The 21954-nt window shown below is 41.2% G+C and overlaps 2 protein-coding genes across 4 annotated transcripts in view; one reads left to right on the top strand and one right to left on the bottom strand.

The window, feature by feature from the left end:
* fnbp1l (formin binding protein 1 like) overlaps positions 1 to 5077 on the top strand; it is a 64845-nt gene extending 59768 nt beyond the window's left edge. The window contains exon 16 of the mRNA XM_031900013.1: positions 951 to 5077. Coding sequence (XP_031755873.1) covers positions 951 to 958 — 8 coding nt within the window. The 3' untranslated portion in view covers positions 959 to 5077. The remainder of the gene's footprint in view (positions 1 to 950) is intronic.
* The window catches only part of bcar3 (BCAR3, NSP family adaptor protein), a 74345-nt gene continuing 57371 nt past the window's right edge, over positions 4981 to 21954 (bottom strand). The window contains exons 2-10 of one of the 3 annotated variants that reach the window (XM_012960374.3): positions 21604 to 21735; positions 17953 to 18395; positions 14506 to 14606; positions 13375 to 14006; positions 8744 to 8859; positions 8036 to 8204; positions 7590 to 7701; positions 7237 to 7443; positions 4981 to 6681 (exon numbers count right to left, since the gene is read on the bottom strand). In XM_012960374.3, the coding sequence (XP_012815828.2) occupies positions 6521 to 6681; positions 7237 to 7443; positions 7590 to 7701; positions 8036 to 8204; positions 8744 to 8859; positions 13375 to 14006; positions 14506 to 14606; positions 17953 to 18395; positions 21604 to 21735 (2073 nt within the window). In that variant the 3' untranslated portion in view covers positions 4981 to 6520. 3 annotated transcript variants of the gene reach the window in all.

Below are 21954 nucleotides of genomic sequence, written 5' to 3'. Positions count from 1 at the left end.
TGTGCATACAAAATACAGCTTCAAATCTTACTAGTTTCTTAAAAGAACGGAATATATCTACAGATATGGCTCTTGTCGACAGTGTATACAACGAACCTTAACCCGCACTCCCTCAGCTCTCCAATAGAAGTTCACCGCTCGGTGCACAATGCTAGAGAGGGATCGGCACCCTGTGACCCTCTTGTCGACAGGCAATCACAGGAGCTGTACCCCTGCAGCTTGAGCAGTGACCACTAGTGGATAATGATGAAGTCTGTGGAACCCCTGAAGTTCTCTATTTCAAGGGCAACCTTTAAAAAAAACCAAAAAAAAAAAAACATACAGCTGCAGGGGGGATGCATTCAGCCCTAACAATATATCTGACTGCTTCTTTTTAAGGCTTCCGACACATGTAGCAATGTTGGGGCATTTTGCCTGATGTCTTTATGTATTTACCCCATGTTCTAGTTGTGGTGTCATAGTGCTGTTCTTAGGACAGAATACTTCTGTGCTTTGGACATGGGCTAAAAACTTGGAGGGTGAAAGGTCTCAGATTTACTACATGTGCTGTTACTGTATCTGTTTGCTCGGTCTGGTAGAATCAATTTACATCACTGGTTTGCATTTAAGTATTCTCTACCTTTGTGCAGTATTTAAAAAATAAATATGTATGTGTATATATATAATATAATTTTCCATTCTTTTAATGGTTGTGCCAGCCACAATATTTGCCCCATTTTGAGACCTATTTGCTAGCTCTGCACACAGTGGGTTACATTTTGATTCCTTCATGACTGCGCGTCCATATTGAGAAAGGGAGAATGCACTTCTTGCTATCTGCAAATCTTTATTATAATCCGATAAAATCCTTGTAGCATAAATAATCCTCAAAAGGCATAAATACACATGCTGTTTTCTCCTTCTGAAGTGCATTGGTAACTGGCCTCTTTTCTCTTTCTCCTGGACTACAGGTTCCTGAAGAGGGGTTTCTGTGACTCTGGGCGAGATGTGGAAGGCGGCTACATGCAGCTTCTTTTATGGGGAGGGGATTAGGCCGGGCCCATGTGAGAGCAGCTACAAGCATGAGTGCATGATACATGCATACATTGTTCACTAACTCCGTGACACCCTCAGTTTATGTGGTGCAACAAACTGAGTGCATAACACAAGCAGCAGTTCGTTGAAATTTACCATCAACTTGTCTTTAAGTGGAATACATACTAGTGAATGTTAATTAGAGGGAATCTATTGTTAATACTTCATTTCTGATATTTTCATTCAGCCATGGCAAACTTCATTGCACTTCACTGGCTCCAAAGGTCACTTACTTGGCAGGTTTTGTATTTGGCAAATCCACTCTGTGACTGGTTACTATAACATTCATAGTAAAGGCTTGATCCTCCCCTAGCAGTGCTTTCTGGATTTTGTGCCTATAGCAGAACTATAAACCGAGGGCAAGCAATTGGCTGTTACCATTCATGTATAAATGTAAAAATGTAATGCTTTTTTAATGTAGTTTATATTCTACTGCCCAACTACTGACAATAAATAGTGTATATTTTCTTTATACTCTGTGTTATGACAAGACACCTCAATATGACACAGTGTTCTTGTTTTTTTAAGATTGAAAAGCCTTAAAAACATTGAAATAATAACAACAGATTCCCTTTTCAGCTGCATTCAGGTGTAAATTTGATGTTGGATTGGTAGTTCTTCCATAGTTTAACTGAACTGTGACCTCCTGAGCTCTGCAGGTACCTTAACCAGATATTTCAGCCTCACTCTCAATTCATTAAGTTTTGGGCCTTTAATCAGCTAACTTCCTAGCATCCCATGGAGGACACGGTGGCCTGGTTGTTCCAGAGGTTGTTGCTCAGTAGCTGGAGGATTGCAGCTTGGACATCCTCATATCAAAGCTGGTACAATATGCTCCTGTGGTTTTGGCTAACAGGACTTCTAGGTCCGTGGCACGCAAGGCAAGGAAAGAAATCTCTGTTAGCAGAACTCCAGAGCTTACCCCTGTGCCACTTGCCCCAGATAAAAAGGTTAAATATTTGTGGTTTAAGAAGTCATAGTTCAGTTAACCTCCTACTTGGTTGACAGGGTAGCAATAACATTTGCAGCTTTATAGAATATTCACTAGCATGTTCCACCCAATAGTATTATTCCCAAGGCCAGCTGCCTGCTGGGTTTTAACATGTGAATGTCTGCCTGTGCCATCTCCATTCTCGACCCTAACACTCTGTTTGCATGTACCGGGCTTTTTGTTCTTTTTCCTCACTCCATGGGTCTGTTGTTCTTTCCATAGTTTGTTTTACTTCCTATCCGCTTCTTCTCACTAAATCTATTCATACCAATGCCCACCTCTCGAGTTTTGCTGCTATTACTGTCCATCACTATCAGTAACTTATTACATTCCAGTTCTCTCTCTGTGACAGTTTGTATGCCTACTATTCCTTTTCCTTTGTGCACCATTTCTGGCAAGGGAATTCTCTGAAATGTGGATCATGTTCTCTCCCCACTCCATTGTGAAGATCATTCTACACAGGGCACATTGGCCAAAGAATGAAGATCTTCATCCTTTTTTAGACCAAGTCGACTACTTTTTCCATTCAGATGCTGCCTTAAACTGGAGTGCCTACCACACCGATTCACCGACAATGATACCAGGCAATTATAGCTGCCAGGTGTTTTTCCACCACCCCACTGAGATAGCTATCCTGCAATTTTAATGCAGCTAAAACTCTCAAAATCCTCTATTTTAAAATCAGCTAGACTGCCATGGTTACTAAGGCATTTTAATCAATTAAATAGAAAACCCCATTGTGATTTATTGCTAGCTGTTGAATGTGGACTCAATGCTGGTTTCCTAACACAGAGGTTGTAACCTTTTCCACAGTGGCAGGAATATCTTGTGACATCCCTGACAGCATCTATGGGAAATCTGCTTTCCTGCATGTTCAGTGAGTCACTGACCAGCTATTAGTGCTGCCACTTGGACATCCACAACAGGTTCCCTGTGGTCGTGTTATGGGTTTTAGATTCAGAACCTGCATCTTTCCAGGTCATGTTGCACTACGCGTCTATTTGTTGGTGATATACAGTTGTAGTTTAGCAACAGGTGGAGGGACTTGGAATAAAGCCCATAAAACACCACCTGGAACGAATTTGTGCTATTCTCTTGATCGCTTATGGAACTGACTTGGATACATAGGATGCCCCCATTTTATGCCATGAAGTCCTGCCACCGGGGAGTCGTTTTGTCCTATAAACATTATACAAATAATGGTAATATTTTATAATTGTATGCACTTTTTTTTTGTTTTTAATAAACAAATTGAATTCTGATCTGTTTATACATATATATATATTGTACATATAAATGTCCACTGAGCCCACTTCAATCACTTGTCTTTATCAAAACTTGTGTGTGTCAAACTGCAGTAGCCAGCTTATTGTTCCATTGGGACGAAGTCTCATTTATATCTGTTTATTCACAGAGACTTCTGAATCATGGTTCATAGTGTTAGTCTTTTGACTAGCAGTACTGTTATGCAATTAAAATACAGATTTGGAATTGCTGCTTAAATGGGCGGTTAAAGGGGTCATATTCCCTCACATATAATAATGTAAAATTGCTCGCAGTGCTCTTCTGAAATTCATGCAACATCATGAATGAGTAACCTGAGCGCCCCCTGCTGTTCAGACAGAACATCTGCCATTATTGAAGTAGAAAGCAGCTCTTGACACTCGGTGACTGACTCAGTGTGACAGGAGTGATGGAAGCCACAGGAAATGGTTCTGCTGCAGTCATTCTTGTGCAATTCTTCTTGCTTTAACAGCCTGGGGTGTTCAGGTTACACATTAGTTATGTTAGGAGTTCAAAAACTGCTTATATAAAATCTTTAAAAAAAATAAAAAATTCAAGTGTCTAGAAGAGGACTCTGCAATGTTCCATTGTTATGCATAGGCTTTAAGTCCTGTTTAAGACAAGGCATATAACCACTGCTACTGAAAGGTGACTAAAAAGTTTTCAGGTGCTGACGAGGAGAAAAACAATTGGCTGTGAGCTGCAGCACTCCAATTCAGTGTGCATTAAGCCGGTTTTCTATCGGCTGTGACAATATTTTCCCAGTGTCATTTAGTGTTATCTTTAATTGTTTTCCTATAAAATGTACACATTTTCTATGTCTGACTGACTGTTCATTTGTCATGAAAAGGGAGGAACATAAATACCACTATTAAGCTAGTGCCACATGTAGCGTATTCTCAGCAAGCCGAAAAACGCTTGCCGAGAATATGCCCCGCCACTGTAAGATCCCCCTACTTGTGCCTGCACCAGAAAGCATTGAATACACTTGGGTGCAGGCACATGTAGCCAATATCTCGCATTTTTTTGCCGGATGTCAGCTTCATGTGCCTGCACCAAAGCTTATTCAATGCTTCCCGGTGCAGTGCATTTACAATAGTGGGGCGTGTTCTCGGCAAGCTTTTTTTTGACTTGGCAAGAATACACTGTGTGGCATTAGCCTTACACGGTTAGAAGGCTGGGGCTATTTAAATAGTTTTAATCGATTCTGAATATTGTACTCAAGGGTTATTTATATAGTGTCTATATTGACAAAACTACAAACATTTGTAGTTTTTTCTTTTTATGTAATAGTATTTTAGTGTTGCAAAACCATTTTGATGCTGGAGAAGTCTGCCATTTTTGTTTTGCCCCCACTCCCTCCCCAGTGCCAAATAGGTTCTGTATTATGGTTGCAGGTTGTTTTATTGTTTGCAGTGAATTCAGTCGGCACCAGTGAGCAATAAAGCAACAGAGAAATGTTTGTGAGCACTCTAGCCATTTGCTTTCACGCCAAACAAGGCAACACAAGTGAGTAAATAGGCAAGTATAAGGAAAGCCCATTGTACTCACAGTTCTGCAGGCATTGTTCTGTTAAGGTGGCTTGTATTAATACATTTTTACCCCAGTGAATAGTTTTTTAAAATCCAATGTGACATGTTGATTTTTATTATTGGTAAATACATTGTTTCAAAATAGTGTTCTCTGTTGGGAATATTTTCATGGAATAAAACAAAGGAAACATTGTAATGGCCAGATTGTTCTTATTTGTTGTAATCGGTGCATTAAGGAGACAATTCATTTAGCTCACAGTTAGAAGTCAAAACTTATCTACATGAGATGTTCATTTTCAACATCAAGAACAATGATTGGTTTATTATTCGCAACACTTATTAGCTGCCCTTCTATCCCAATATGAAGCAGGGCAACCGCACCCCACGCATATTCATGCACGTCAATCTTTTTAGGGTTACAGAGTTTTTAAAGATTAGTACTGCTCCATATAGTAGCTATAACATAAGTGCCCTCTCAAGACTGGGATTTGTATGATTGGTTTATTAGATACAGGGGCTGTGCTTCTTGCTTTTCTAGGCTTCAGCATTCTGAGACTCATTCTGTAATCTGATGAATATGTTGGAGGATGTGTGAATGAATTTTGGCAGATAGGGCAGGGGCACATTGGGCCATATGCTTTAGTTTGCTCACACTAGAAGAATATCCATTAACCTTTAAAATATATCATAACCTCTATTAGTATTGTATCATTTCTGACCGTTTGTATAAAAAACAGCAGTAGTTAAAAATTGGGGGTGTTTTGGGGCATTTTACAGCAAACAAGTCTTAAGTGGGCTTTTTTTTTTAATGTATTTTAGAGTAGGGTTTGAGGTGGCCTGGCGCATAGTCAGTGTATCTATGATAAAGAAATGACACCCTGTGCTTTCTAATGGGCTGCAGCTGGGGGAGGCCATCACATCATAACCAATCATGATCAAAATAACTACACAATTAAGGGCACCTACCATCAACAAATGAGGGGGGGTAAGCTGCTGTGTCATCTGTTTCTGAGAGGATTTATCAAGTGCTCAGAGCCACTGTTGCTCATGGCCCCATAAGCTGTACTGACTGTATTGCCCAATAACTCATGACTATTGCTGTAAAGTTACAGCCAACAAGGCTCACAAGCAACTTTGCTGTGTTGCGGATAGAGAGCCATGCCACTGCTGATATCAACCCAACTGCATGTTTACAAAAGGAAATTGGGGTGTGCATGGCACGAAAGAAACTACAAGCCAACACATATACAAACAATTTTACATCGTTTTAATTGTCTGAAATTTGATTTGAAAAAACGTCTAAAAGATGCCATGTTCTGGCAGCAGCCAGTTTAACGTTCCCTGCCACTAGCGTTCTGCTCAGGAGGAACCATTTTATAAATGCTGGATGATGGGATATTATATCTGAAGCCTTCTGATGGTTTTTCAGTGTCACTGACCCATTACATTTTCTGGACAGTAATAAATAGGTGTTATGCACATATTAAAAAACAAAACAAATATACATTATACATTTACAGCAACATACACAACTTGGAAATGTCTTGTTATCCCGTCTACTTCACACGTGTCTGTTTCACTTATAGAAGTCTCTGTCCTACACAGCAAATAGCAGTAGTTTTCACTTGCAAAGGTTTCTTTAGGAAGGAGGTTCTAGTTTCCGTGACAGTGCTGTCAGGATTTGCCCAAACTTGTGGTATCTTTCACTCTGCTTTAACAGGGCTCCCTTGCTGCCCCATAGGAGTCGCATCTGAAATTCTGTTTTAAAGATTTCACTCATCAATTCATCAGGTTTAAATCCTAGTATGGAAATAGAAAAGTAATGGTCACTAGGGGTCTGGTACAACATATCTAGCTTTAACAACAATGGTACATGGGATCTCCAGTGTTCTCCTCAGAAATATACGTATGGGTAATGCGAGATCTCCAAGATGAAATATACCCAAGAACTCGCCACAGAGAGAGAGAGAGAGAGAGAGAGAGAGAGAGAGTTCAGCTAGGGGAGCGGATAGCAAATCTTCAGGCAGAATTCTTAATTAAAATGTAACTTTGTGAACATGAAACGCATAAGGTGGTATGTGCCTGCTCTTTAAAAAAAAAAAAAAAAAAAAAAAAAGTGAAATCTCCGCTTCTTATAACTGCAGCAGCCTAGTTATAAATTGTTTAACCTGAGACCCCAGTTTGGTGCTTTTGTTCACTAAAAACTTCACCGAGACAAAAAAAAAAAGTACTCATAAGGCAATGTGCTTTGTTCTTTTTTTTTTTTAACATTACAACAATAAATCACAAGTACATTTTACTTCAGGCCCACAAAAGAATACCGTAAGTAGTACAAAAACAAAAACATGACCTCACCTTCCAGTATCCTCTCTGCATTCTTTCTATACACCGAGGCATATTGTGCTACCTGCCGAGCTGTTTGCAGGTGGTTAAACATAATTTCACAGCCCCGATCGTGGTTTTCCCAGAAGTCCATGCCTTCAAAAATGACAGACTGCCGTTCCAACAACGCAATAAGAGGCATCACAAGAGGGACAGTGAGATCTTCTTGAGTATCCAAAGCTAAAGTCAAAATACATCTTGTTAAATAGATATATGGATAAATGTTCACTAATACAACATGGGACTCTGTACAGCACTCTAATGCATATGGTTCTTAAAAGCATACCTCTGAAAGCCCTAATGATGCTAAATCTGATAGAACTCACCTTCCCCTTCATGCAGATATTTACTAAATGGCTTAAGTTGTTTTTCATAAGTGATAGCAGTATGTGTATACTGATGGCGTAACATGGTCCACGTCTGCTCAAGTCTTGTAATCTGCCATTAAAAAAAAAAGACCCAAATTACAAATAATACCAATTTTGCAGCAATTAAGTACTGTGTCATTACATCTCAGCAGTATGACTAGTTATTACGTTTACAACTTTGTGCTTTCAATAAGGTTCTTGAAACTGCAGCCCCTGGCTCTTGGGGAATAATCCAGCACATGGCTCTACGTGACAAGACCATCAACAAGTGGTCCTGGGAGACAACAGCTTTAAATAAGAGCAGCAGGGAGGAGAAAAAAACAGTCCTCACTATCCAGGACATCTTCTCTAGGAACAGCTGCACCCTCTCACTGAGGCATTTGCCTATACAGAGCAGTTCTTACCTGAGGCATGTCCAGTGCTTTCATGATGGCAGAAAAGGCAAAATAATCACCCAGAGCCTTCACTTCTACTGCAAGCTGAATGATCTTGTGCAATGTCGCCACTCTCTCTTCTAAATTTCCTGTGCAACCCAGTATATCCACTGCAATGCCAATAGCCATGGTAGTATGCCTAGAATAATGAGATTGAGAAACTATAAGTGGGCCATTTGTGCTTTAGCTGTGATTGCACATCATTACCAAGCTAGAATTCTATTTCTTGACTGGGCTTCAGGGGCACTCCCAACATGGATTTCTTTAGAGAAGACATATAGCATAAATCACCCTTACCTTGTAGGCAACAATGAATAATATATACATGTCAGCTTTTCACAGGTAAAAATTATTATCTTTATATTTGGGTTTTATTCAACCAAAACTTGCCTCCAAGCCAGAAATTCAAAAATGGGCACCTACTTTGAGGCCCCTGGGAGCAACATCCAAGGGGTTGGGGAGCAACATCCAAGGGGTTGGGGAGCAACATCCAAGGGGTTGGGGAGCAACATGTTGCTGATGGTTGGGGATCACTGCTCTATACAGTATATATATATATATATATATATATATATATATATATATATATATATATATATATATATAATATAGTATAGTATCTAGTAGGTCACTGCCAAAAGGAAATGTCACTTAACATCCTGCAGACTGAATATTTACCTTTCCATTAGGTCTAAGCGTAACTGGTGCCCAAAAGGTAGAATAAGGAGTTCCAGCCCAGAGCTTACTCCCATCATCTTTTCCACTTCTGGTGTGACATCCAGTATCCTAGCAACCTGCAAGGTGCAAAGGTTTAGATGTAAATGCTCCACAAATATTGCATCCACTTTCAGTGATAAGCGACTAGCAGTCAGTACACAGCAAGCAGAATACAGCATACGCTCAGTGTGTGCCGAGGCTGAGGGTCATTACTAGGTCTGCATAGAAAGGTATATTAGAAATACATTTATAGTATTAAAACTCTATCCTTGGGACAAACCTTACACAATAAATGAGACTGCTATTAATATTTTAGGATTAAAAACAAAACAGTTTTAAATTGACTCAAAACATCTCTGTAAAAGGTCTTTTTAGGTATACGACTAAAGAATGATGCCATTCAGAAAGGTCTATGGAATTCTTGGGCAGGCTGGAAGCCATGGAAATTCCATGAAATGCCACATGCAGTCTTTGGACATCTTGGGTGTAGAGCAGTGTTGTGCAGCTTATCCCATGCAATAGGAAGTTAGTTTGCCGCACACCAATTTTATGTTCCAGATTATATTTAAATGGTGACAATATGCAGAGATGTGTATGGGGGTGTTGAGGCTGTTTAACCCTATCACGGGCCACATGCAGCTTGTGGGCTTCCAGTGTTACAACATTGATCTAGACCAATGTAAAAAGACTTGGAGAGCAACACAAGCATCATAAAAGTTCATTGAGTTCCAAATAAGTTGCCTCTATGCACACTGTCAGCTTACAGGAGGCTTTACTTGGTATTAAATTGTGTTTTTATTCAACCAAAACTTGCCACCAAGTCAGGAATTCAAAAATAACTACCTGGTTTGGGGGCACTGAGAGCAACATCCAAGGGGTTGGGGAGCAACATAGTTACATAGGGTTGAAAAAAGACCGGAGTCCATCAAGTTCAACCCTTCCAAGTAAACCCAGCACACACAACCTATACTTACCAATCTATACACTCACATACATAAACTATATATACAAACATTAATACTAACTGTAGATATTAGTATCACAATAGCCTTGGATACTATGCTTGTTCAAAAACTCATCCAGGCCCCTCTTATAGGCATTAACAGAATCTGCCATCACAACATCACTAGGAAGGGCATTCCACAGCCTCACTGCCCTCACCGTGAAAAACCCCCTACGCTGCTTCAAATGGAAGCTCCGTTCCTCTAATCTAAAGGGGTGACCTCTGGTGCGTTGATTGTTTTTATGGGGAAAAAAGAACATCCCCCATCTGCCTATAATCCCCTCTAATGTGCTTGTACAGAGTAATCATGTCCCCTCGCAAGCGCCTCTTTTCCAGAGAAAACAACCCCAACCTCGACAGTCTCACCTCATAGTTTAACTCTTCCATCCCCTTTACCAGTTTAGTTGCACGTCTCTGCACTTTCTCCAGCTCATTAATATCCTTCTTAAGGACTGGAGCCCAAAACTGCACTGCATACTCAAGGTGAGGCCTTACCAGGGACCTATAGGGGCAAAATTACGTATTCATCCCTTGAGTCAATGCCCTTTTTTTATACAAGACAGCACTTTATTTGCTTTAGTAGCCACAGAATGACACTGCCTGGAATTAGACAACTTGTTATCTACAAAAAACCCCTAGATCCTTCTCCATTAAGGATACCCCCAACACACTACCATTCAGTAGATAGTTCGCATTTATATTATTTCTACCAAAATGCATAACTTTGCACTTATCAACATTGAACCTCATTTTCCAGTTTGCTGCCCAGTTTTCCAATTTTGTCAAATCGCTCTGCAAAGCGGCAGCATCCTGCATGGAACTTATAGTTTTGCACAATTTAGTGTCATCAGCAAAAATAGAAACAGTACTGTCTATGCCCACCTCCAGGTCATTAATAAACAAGTTAAAAAGCAAAGGCCCAAGGACTGACCCCTGCGGTACTCCACTAACCACACTGGTCCAATTAGAAAATGTTCCATTTACCACCACTCTTTGTACTCTATCCTTCAGCCAGTTCTCTATCCAATTACAAATATTATGTTCTAGGCCAATATTCCTCAAACATGTTGCCCCCGAGCCACTGGTTGGGGATCACTGATCTAGACTAAAGGAAAAGAGGGCTGCACAGATGCATATTCTTCAAAATAGGAAAGATTTTGGGTTGTTTTGTATTCTTGTCCAAGGTATTTAAAAAAAAAAAAAAAATAATCTTCATTTAAAAGGAGAATTGCCTTCCCTTTGCTAAACTACAGCTTCATTTTCTGTTTGCCCTGTTTAGCTAAAAAGGAAAAAAAAAACCTGTTGTGTGATTAAAACAAGCCCTTTTCCCTGAAAGAATGTTGAAAGATGGGTTTACTGTTCCTTTATGCTTAAATATGCTCTAAGAAAACACGGAGTTTGTGCTTCAATCAGCTTCATTAATGTGGGACGTACAAGCAGCAATATATATAAAATAATTGCAAGATATGATCCACCACGGGTGCACATTCAGATCTCACCCTTCAGAATCCAATGTAGTATGTAATGTTGTCTGGAAATCTCTTGCACTTTACTGAACGTAGAACTAAAGGTGGCCATACACGGGCCGACTATAGCTGCCGATATCGGTCCCTTGGACCGATTCGGCAGCTAATCGGCCCGTGTATGGGGAGAGCAGAGCGGCCTGGCCGACCGATATCTGGCCTGAAATTGGGCAGATCTCGATCGGCCAGGTTAGAAAATCTGGTCGGATCGGGGACCGCGTTGGCTCGTTGATGCGGTCCCCGATCCGACTGCCCCATTGCCGCCCACATAATCCGATCGTCTGGCCCCAGGGCCAAACGATCGGATTATTATTTTTTTTACCTAAATGGTCCCCGATATCGCCCACCCGTAGGTGGGGATATCGGGGGAAGATCCGCTCGCTTGGCGACATCGCCAAGCGAGCGGATCTGCTCGTGTATGGCCACCTTAACACCACTCACTCCCAGGACCATGCCTGTAACCATTGATAAGTGACTGATTTATCTGTGTGGCCCTAGCGTATTGCAGATGAAGCAGCCAACAGGGGGCACTTGTAAAGATAAAAAGGATTCTGATTTAACAATCGCTTTTCCGTGCTGGAATGGAAAGGATTTGCTGAATCACTAATCCCTGCTTGCAATTTGTATTAGGGATTAACAATATGGAGGGTTTTAGAGCTCAGTGTTGCCAATGGTGTTGGATAGGAGATTCATTAGCTTTGAGAAAGGTGTTAGTATATGAAACAGAGAAAATCATTTAGTAACTAATCATTCAGGATTCCCCAGTTTCAATTTTACCTAATCTGCTTCTAACTTTTGTGAAGATGAACTGGCCCATATTCAGCATGGTTAATACAGAAACCATGGACTTTATTACTCTCAACCAACCAAATAAAATGTGAATTATTATTATTATAAGACAGTAACTGGTCTAGGCCTTCTTTTATCTGTTAAAAGTAAGGTAACATATAGGTATTGGCAGAGTCGGACTGGGCTGGTGGGAAACTGGGAAAAAAAACCCAGTGGGCCCCATTGACCCACCTGCTTGCGCTCCAAACTCGATCGGGAGGGGGGTGCAGTACTCAGTGCAGAGGGGGGACCAGGAGCTCACAATTGGGGGGGGGGGCAGGCGGCCCCTGACACCCCAGTCCAACACTGGGTATGGGACCTGTTATCTAGAATGTTCGGGTCCTGGGGTTTTCTAGATAAGGGTTCTTTCCACAATTTGGATCACCCTGCCTTAAGTCTAATAGAAAAATATTTAATATTAAATATTAAATAAACTCAGTGTTTATTCTCCAATAAAGATGAATTATATCTTAGTTAGGATCTAGTACAAGGTACTTTTTATTATAACAGAGAAAAGGGAAATATTTTTGAAAATTTTAATTAAATGAATTGGGAGATTGCTTTCCCATAATTCAGAGCTTTCTGGATAACAGCTATTATACCTGTGCCTGTATTGGCTATGTTTTGTGCATGTTTGGAATGGAATACTTTCTAACCAAATCATCTTCCAGAAGTTGCTGACGTCTGTGTTATTAAGAGCTGGAAGAACTATGTGGTACAGCTGGATAGTAACCTAAGGGAAACAAACACATTCAACTTTTGCCTTTGTCTTTAATTGACTGGGGATAGACTGATCTACTTGACTGGGGATACAGCAGCCCTATATCTATGGAGGTATCAATCAGCAACAGTAAAACACTTATGTTGACCTCCCCCATGAATAAGGTTTAACTGCAGTGAGTTTGGCACATTGTCACTGGCATCTTGTTCATAGCACACTGGGCATTGTTGTTTATATTATGCCAGCTTTAAAACAAACAGGACTTACAATAAATAAACCAAAAGGCAATAGAATGGGGTTTAGAATGTAACTTCCTGCTACTTCTCTTTTTTGCCCAAGATTAAAATATTCCTTCACTTCCTGGCAGGGCTCTCTCCATTCTACTGCTTTGCTAAGGTTAAAGGAGCTCAGTTACTGGCAATGACACCCCTAGATCATGAACATTAACAGCAAATGCCTGAAGAGCTTTCCTGAATTCCCCTTAGATATAGAAAACATATCTATAGATGACCTTTACCTTGCAGTCCATCCTGAGCATGTGTTTTGCAATAGTTTTAGGATCATTATTAGTGAACAGTTCTTTGGCCCGTCTCAGTAGTGCAGTTTCAAGAGGTTTGTTCTCTGCAGTGAGGAGAACTGATTGAAAGTCATTTGGGCAAAAAGATGAAACAGTTTCATAAACTGGTCTATTAAATTCATTATCTTCTACATTCCCACAAAAATTTGTTGCTGAGCACTGAGAAATACTGTCATCCAATGCAGGAAAGCTCAGTTCCGAGTTACTGAAAGATAATGACTCTATGTCATCTGTCCTTTGATCCTCTATATAGCTGTTGCGAGACGAGTAGGAGTCTGACCAAGCACAGTCCTCAGGGGGGGTTGGGTGCAGCTCACAATAGTTTGCCTCTGAACTCTGCCACACCAAAGGCGAGTGCGATTGCTTAATGGAAGGTGCTTTGCTGGGTTTTGGAGGAGGCCTAGGGCACAGCTGACTGTCTGATCCCCTTAATGCTTCAGCAGGATGAGCCTCATTGCTAAACCTCCTGATTTCTGTTGGACTTAGAGCTGGTTCACTCCCTGTTCTGAAGACATGGGCTTTGGGAGATACTTTCACATCCATCCCTTGTGATAAGCATGGATGCCGGGAGCCTGCAAGCATAAAACAAAAAGGCTCATTTAAACAGATAAAGCCTAAAACACAAAAAGAATTTGTGATTTAATAAACATATAGGTAAATGAGGCTGCCCATTTGGAGGCCCATGCGCTGAATGAACCCCAATGCCGAATGCAGCACCCCAATGCATTCCTGTGTTCCTTTGTCTGCCTCGGGCTCAGGGTCGGACTGGGCCGCCGGGACACCAGGAAAAATCCCGGTGGGCCCCGGCGGCCCAGTCTGACCTTTACCGGCGCTCCCCCTTCTGACTGTTCAATTTATACGTGCTCGGGTAGGACGTCAGGTGGGGGCCCTGCGGGGGGGGGGGAAGGTTAGGGGACACGGCTGGCTGGGGCACCTGCAGGGCCCCTGGGGCGGGAGCACCCCCCAGTCCAACCCTGCTTGGGCTCTAGAGATGTCTTTGTATCATCACCCTAATACAATTTGTTAACATGAAGTATAATGGATAATTACTACATTAAAAAATATATTTACCTAAAGGCAAGTAACTTTCTGACTGATGAGCTTTTAGGGGTCGGCGTTTCTCCCGCATATTATCCAGGCATGCCGGTTGGCTGCCACTTTTGTCTTTATTTCTGTAGAAAATATCAACATTATTATTAGTTATATATTACCAACATATTTACTCAACTCTTTACAGACACTGTATATAATTTACATCAGTCCCTGCCCCAGAGGCGCTCAAGCCAAGGTCCCTATCACATTCACATACTAAGGCCAACTTTACCAGGAGCTACTTAGCCTGCCTGTATGTTTTTGGAGCAATGTAATGGTTACAGCAATGTATCAGTATTGGACTGTATGAATAATGACACTGCTGTGTATTTTTGAATAACACATCCCATACCTGTACCTGAAAATCAATATGTGCAGGAAAATTCACTTTGCATAGTTAAGTTGGGTTGAAAAAAGACCAAGTCCATCAAACTTAAAGGACAATGAAAGGTTAATATAAATTAAAAGTAAGTCTAAAGGCTTTTTTTAAGTACTTACTGCATATCTAAATTCCCAGATCCCTGCTTGCTTCTCTGAGATATGGTGCTGGCAGCCTACAGCAGTGTGAAGACTACAGTGACATCACTGAAATCTCTCTCCCCTTCCTGTAGGTGCCAGCGGCAGCCTTCCTATTCTCTGAGCATGTGTGTAACTTGATCCTGTCTCCTGTTCTGAGCTACACATGCCCACCAGCCAATCAGAAGCGGATCTGCCAGAGGGGAGGGGGGGAGGGAATGAAACACATGTGCAGGATGAAGCAAGGAGGGAAAGGAAGGGAGAATACCTTTTTAAAGATGGCTGCCTGTTCTAGAAAACAGATAGAAAATGTGAAGTAAGTGTGACTGAGTAAATATTTGATTAGGTGAGCCAAAAGTGTTTTTACTAAACAATAGGAGGACTATTGGGCAGTATGCTTTTTAAATTTTGACTTGCATTCTCCTTTAACGCCTCCAAGTGAACCTGACATATACTGACCTATCTATACACTTACACTAATTAACAGAATCTGCCATTACAACATCACTAGGAAGGGCATTCCCCAACCTCATTGCCCTCACCATGATACTGCTGCAAATGAAATTCCTTTCCTCTAATCTAAAGCGGTGGTCTCTGGTGGGAAAAAAAGAACATCCCCTGTCTGCCTCCCTACACAAGTGCCTTTTCCAGAGAAAACAACCCCAACATTGACAGTCTAACCTCATAGCTTAAAGGACATGTAAAGCCTACATTTGCCTACAATGTATATCAGTTGGGCACGTCTCCCCCACCCAAATGGCATCATTTGTACTGCATATATCCCCTCTGTTTGCCAGCACCATCACATTTTCCTAAAGCAAATAGCAGCTTTCACCCAGTGCCATTTTTCCTCTGATACATAACTGGGTACATTTAAATCTGCAAACAGCATATATACACACACACACACACACACACACACACACACCCTTATTCAGCATACATTTAATCAGGAATACAGGCTCACACAGGCAGAACTGTCTCTGATAAAAGTTCTGATTTGTTTGTTTGCTGAGCTCAGGAGAGGAGGTTAGGAGAAAAAAATTGAAGCAGACAGCTAGAGCTGAGTTTCTATGAGAACCAGCAATGCCATCTCTACTGGCTGCTAGACGGGGGGAGTGTTTAGTAATCTGAGTTTAGAACAACTGAGCATGCCCACAAGCCAACAGCCAAAGCAAATTCCTGAGGGAGGTGGGCGAGTGGGTTACAGGAGGAGAAGGAAATCTAAGTGATTAAGGGGACACTGCAGCCTTACTATTAACCTCTGGACAACCAGTGTGGCAGGTATTGAAAGATTTCAAAGAGGCTGTTCACTGATTACATTTTTGTGTGTGGGGTTTACATGTCCTTTAAATCTTCCATCCCCTTTACCAGTTTAGTTGCAGTTTCTGCACTCTCTCCAGCTCATTAATATCCTTCTTAAGGACTGGAGCCCAAAACTGCACTGCATACTCAAGGTGAGGCCTTACCAGAGATCTATAAAGAGGCAAAATGATGTGTAATCCCTTTATTTGCTTTAGTAGCCACAGAATGACATTTTCTGCAATTAGACAACTTGTTATCTACAAAAATCCCCAGATCCTTCTTAGTTAAGGATACCCCAACACACTACTATTTAGTGTATAACTCATGATTATATTATTTTTACCAAAGTGCATAACTTTGCACTTATCAACACTGAACCTTATTTCCCAGTTTGCAGAGCAATTTGACAAAATTGGAAAATGGCAGCAAAGTAGCAGCATCCTGCAAGGAACCTTCATTAGCTGGTTGTGTCAAAAATTAACAGTTCAGATTTCTGCTTTTTTCCCGTCATCAACCCACTGAGCCCCCCTCTGATAATAAGGGTCCCACCTCTATTCTTGCCAACCTAGAGACCTTTAATCCAACCATAAAGGTTTTGCAAATATACTGGCCTGTATACTTGTTAAGAAACATTATAAAGATATTCCATTTTCCTTCTGTGTTTAACCCTGTAAAAAGCCTTTCCCAGTTAATACATACACTATGTTATGATCACTGTTCCCTAAATGCTCACCCACACTAATGTTAGAGATGAGTTCAGAATTATTAGATATCACCACGTCCAAAAGAGAATCATTCCTAGAAGGTTCTTCAACAATATAATCCCTGGGATGTTTACTGATGGGATGTGAGGTGCATGTACCAATTGGAAGTTTAGTTAGTGCCCATCATCATAACTATACAATGGATATGCGGATAGCCTCTGATAAGCATAGGGGAATCCAGTTTTATTGGATGATGAATGTCACATGCACACGTGTCCAGCTTCAGCCAGACCTTCTCCAAAACCAAGCACAGAACAAATGAAATACATAAGGCACATGAACAGTAAGGTCACGGAAACTAATGTATGCAACGAAAACCCACATGTGATTAGTCGCAGCGTCTCATGTTGTACCCCGTGACAGAAAAGACGGTGTGATAAGTTACCCTGACCGTCTTTTTTTCTTAATAAATTTGTGGTGACTATTTTCTGATTGTGTTTTCGCCCTTAGTTGCCAAAAAGAGGTTGGATACCCAAAACTATTATGTGTTTAGAAAGCAATAGAGCTACTTCCTCCCTGAGCAGTCCCAGGTCAGGGCGGCTTTATTAAAAAGTCATTTCTTTGCAATCAAGCTATAATTTTAACATTGTCCCTGCTAATTTACCCACCAGACTGAACTTTTGATTTGTCCCAAATAAGCAATTATGTTAGTCCCAAATAAGCAATTATGCCCACCATAACCAAGGATGGAATTAGTGGTCTGCAGCAGAGGCAATTGGTAGGGGGGTCCAATAAAGGGGGGAGCAATTGGCAGGGTGAAGGGGCACCATTTGGGGCAAGCAAGTGGGAAAATAGGCCAAATGGTATTGTCTTGGACAGCAATTTACTACAATTTACCAACCTTAGGAGATTGCCCCTGGCAAGGCTCTGTTCCTGGGATACCCCCTGTCCAAAGTTAAGGCTCAGACGTTTAGGGACTTCAGCTTTTGCTTCCAAGGGGCCCAGTTCCAGCCGTCTAACTGGAGAGGTACCATACTTCTCCTCAATGCATCGAAGAGGCACTGTCCTGTTAATGGGTTGGAAAATGATGGCTCCACTCTGCTGCGACACGGCCTTGCGATTACCGACATAGTATCTAACCAAGGCAGGCATGCTATCGAAGCTTTCATGTTCCAACTGGTACTGGATCCGGCAGTAGGCTTCATTCAGCCTGATGACTACTTTATTTATTTTGAAATGTTGGGAGAGATTTTTCCACTGACAGGTGAGCACAAAGTTTCCAGGACTTGACAGAGAATCTCTTATAAGAAAATCCCCATCTCGTTTCACCAAGTTTTCAGATACCTGAACAATAGAGAACACAAATATTAAATGGAGGCTTGTATACCTATCCACCTATCAACACTGGCCATAGACATTAGAGAACTTAGTATTTCTAACCTGACACTGGTTTTTAGATTAGTAATATTCTCTCTACATTATATAGTATATCATTTCAGCCAATATGGCCCTAGTCGACAGATTCATGATCACAATATCTAAGGTAAGCAGCGGGATAAAAACATTTTGCTCCTAAAAGTAGTTCAGAAAGCTTTAGTGATTCTTTGCAGCACAAAAAAGAAAAGAAGGCCACCCTCTAAAACTGGAAGGAGGAAAACTTAGGAGAAAAAATATGTATCACATGACTCAAAGGTAGTTTTTAGCTGTATTACAAGCTGAGTGGGAAAAGGGCAATGCAGTTATACAGAAAACCTACCCCCTAGGGGAGGAGAGATGTGATAAATGGAAGCAGCTAATACATAAAGCAATGTCTCAGTTTTCTGAAGAAAGAATGTAGAGGAAACATGGTAACCTGATAACACCCTCATTCCTAGAAGACAATCAATATTTTCAAACAAAATAAAATGAAACGGAATGCTGGCGTCTAAAGAATAGGGTCCTACTTTACTACATATGGAATGACCTTGTGAGTAGAGCAATTACTATAGGAACTTAAACTGGTTGAAATACATCTCCCATCTGGTAAATTACTTTGACACACAAACAATTCAGGTATATTATATGCCTTCAACTTCAAATGCTATCTTTGGTTGGTCTGTGTTACAAAGAGGTGGTACATGGAGGAAGCACTGTATATACATAATATAATTGATACTGCTGCCCAAAAGAGAATGGAATGTCCAAAATGGAAGGCAAAATGAAAACAACCCTTCTAGGAACACACTTTTAACATTAGCACAATGAACACAGCTTCTGCTGTTGTTTTAATTACTCATGTTATTTGTTATTTCTGACACTGAACTGGACAAAATATGAAATTGAATGTACAGTCACAAGCTGCTCCTTATCAGAAAGTCTTGTGTGTGTGTGTGTGTTTGTGTTAAAAAAAAGCAGTAACCAAAACAGATAGGAGTATATTTCCCTATGTTATAGCTGAACAAAGCAGGATGAAGGTCAGTGTAGCAATATAAACCAATTTGGTACTCTGTGGCTTTATGTATATAGGCTATTTAGGTAGCTTGTTACCTACAGTACTAAACTTTGCTTTTTAGCTCCCAACCTTTCAGAGTTCCAGCACATATTATAATATAGTCTAGTATTAACTTGCTGCCTCAGGCACCAATGGACCGAATAACAATGGGTACAGTGCCGTGTATACTTTGTAGCATTATATGAGGAAAGAAAATTAACCCTGTGATGAGTAGTAGCGTATTTGATTTCTAAAGGAAATTAAAGGCAAGAGAGTGAGATGCAGGAAATCAGCTCAGGCCAATGCAAGTCTGGGAAATATTTAGTGTAGTAGCAGATTTGCTGAGAACTTTCTCGGTTCATAAAAGCTTAGTGTCACTTTTTATGAGCAGTGTAGGCCCCTGCTGTGGAAAGGGCTATTCTATGGAAATGCTTCTTTTATTTCTGCTTGTATGTGCAGAGGGAGTCTATAAAATGAAACCTGAGCTGTGTAGCCTTCTCTCCCACTTTCCATGGAGCAGGGAATTGCTGCCCACTAAATGTGTGATTCCCAGAGTCCAAGACTTGATTTCCTGGGTAACATTACACAGCTGCCAGAGCATTCAGCAAGTAAAAGGAAATCAAAGGGATCTGAGCTGGAGAAAGGACTCCAGTTGTTATGGTATTAAGTGGAGCCTACACCTGAACATGGGTACTATTCCTCCGGCTTAACATTATATATAAACAGAATGAGCAGTCATGGACCTCACAAGCTATTGATGCTCTTCAACCCACAGGTTTCCCGACAGCCATATTGCTTCAGATTTTCCCCTCCCCTTATAGCCTTTGTTAAACTTTTGTCCCCCCTCCACACCTAGCAGTTCTGAGATCCAGTCACTAGCGGAGAATTCTGGGAATTGTAGTACAGTAGTAGGGCAGCATTGCTGCATTGCTATGACTACAGGAAAGAAAGGAATCCCCCTCTCTGTAACACACAGCTTTACCGCTATTGTCTGAACTAAAATGAATGAGTGTGCAAACAAATAGCTTTTTAGCAAGAGTTTGGTATTTAGTGTGTGGGGCTTAGACCTTCCTGCTTTCATTTCTCATTCACAGAAAGGTGAGCTGAGCAAATAGCACACATGAATAGCTCTGCTGACTTCATTCAGGAACAGATCATACACCTGCGGCTCACCCTCTGAATCTATATGCGCAGCTCAGCCAGCAAAAGGTCACTGGGATGGACTCTCACTTAAAGCACCCACGGCTTGAATCTCTCTATGGAAATAAATAGTGCAGGTCTCTATACAAATATATCATATAAAACACTCCACAGTTAAAACACGGTTTCATATAAATATTTACACAGAAAATATATTTTTCTAATCACTGTTTATAAGTGAGTGTGGATCCTCATCAGTTTTAGGGATTATTATTGTGCTGGCTGCACCCAGGCGTTCTAAACTGTGCATTCTGGCACTCTATTGGCTAGACTGAAAAACTGCCACTCTGGCTTGTATGGGGGTTGTGCTCACACACAAACCAAGGACATGCATGCAAGCTATCTTTCATCAGCCAATGAATGGGCAGGGCTGCCGCTCATCTTCCCGTTACAGTAAGAACCTACAGTATTTCCTGTCAGGTGATCAGTGAGTAGCTGATGGTAAAAGCTGTAAAAGGGAAATATTAACTGATAACTATAAGCCACTTTGATAAGACTGGTTATTGCTAATTAGGATATAAATGACATGTTGTATTTCTTTTTTTACAACATATAATTCTGCTTTAAACTTGTTTCTGAAGCTGCAACGAGAAGAAAGGAGGAGATGAATATAAAAGGTACTCCTACAGATGCTCACCCACAAAAACAGGCAGGCCGGCTTCTTTCTAACTCTGCTTTTAGAATGCTTGCTGATGTCCTGCAGGCCACTCTGGTAAGGAAGAAATGAATGCCAGCCTATGGCTTTCTACCAACTACTGAGCTCCAGGGCCACTGGCTGGCTAAGCCTGCTGGGAGTTTATTTTATCCTTTCTTTGCCACTAGAAGGTAACAGTTGTGTGCAGGGTAAGATTTTCAGTTTCAAAGGGAGCAGTAGACACTGACCTGCCGTGGAATCCTCCCATGATACCAAGCATGGCTCCGTAAATCTTCACTGTTCAGCTTTAATTCTTCCTCCAACTCCTTCTTTAACTTGTCTGGGGTTCCACCATCCATAATATAGCGATCCTTGGAAAACTGCAAGACAAATCAGTGAGGCATAGCACAAGTAAGCTTTGTGTGTGCTCCTGTATCACCCAGCTTCTGGCACAGCACCCTCAACAAGAACTTTCGTTTTGTCTTCTGTCACCTACTGTCACTTGCTGCTGGGATGTGGGTGTAGCATTTCATAAGCCTGCCTGCCTCTGTGATCAAAGGCCGTCACGCAGGTTGGAACAGAGCAAGGTTGCACCTGCA

The sequence above is a fragment of the Xenopus tropicalis genome, chromosome 4, assembly GCF_000004195.4.
Source record: "Xenopus tropicalis strain Nigerian chromosome 4, UCB_Xtro_10.0, whole genome shotgun sequence".
Classification (NCBI taxonomy): Eukaryota; Metazoa; Chordata; class Amphibia; order Anura; family Pipidae; genus Xenopus; species Xenopus tropicalis.
This window is presented reverse-complemented; position numbering and strand designations above follow the sequence as displayed.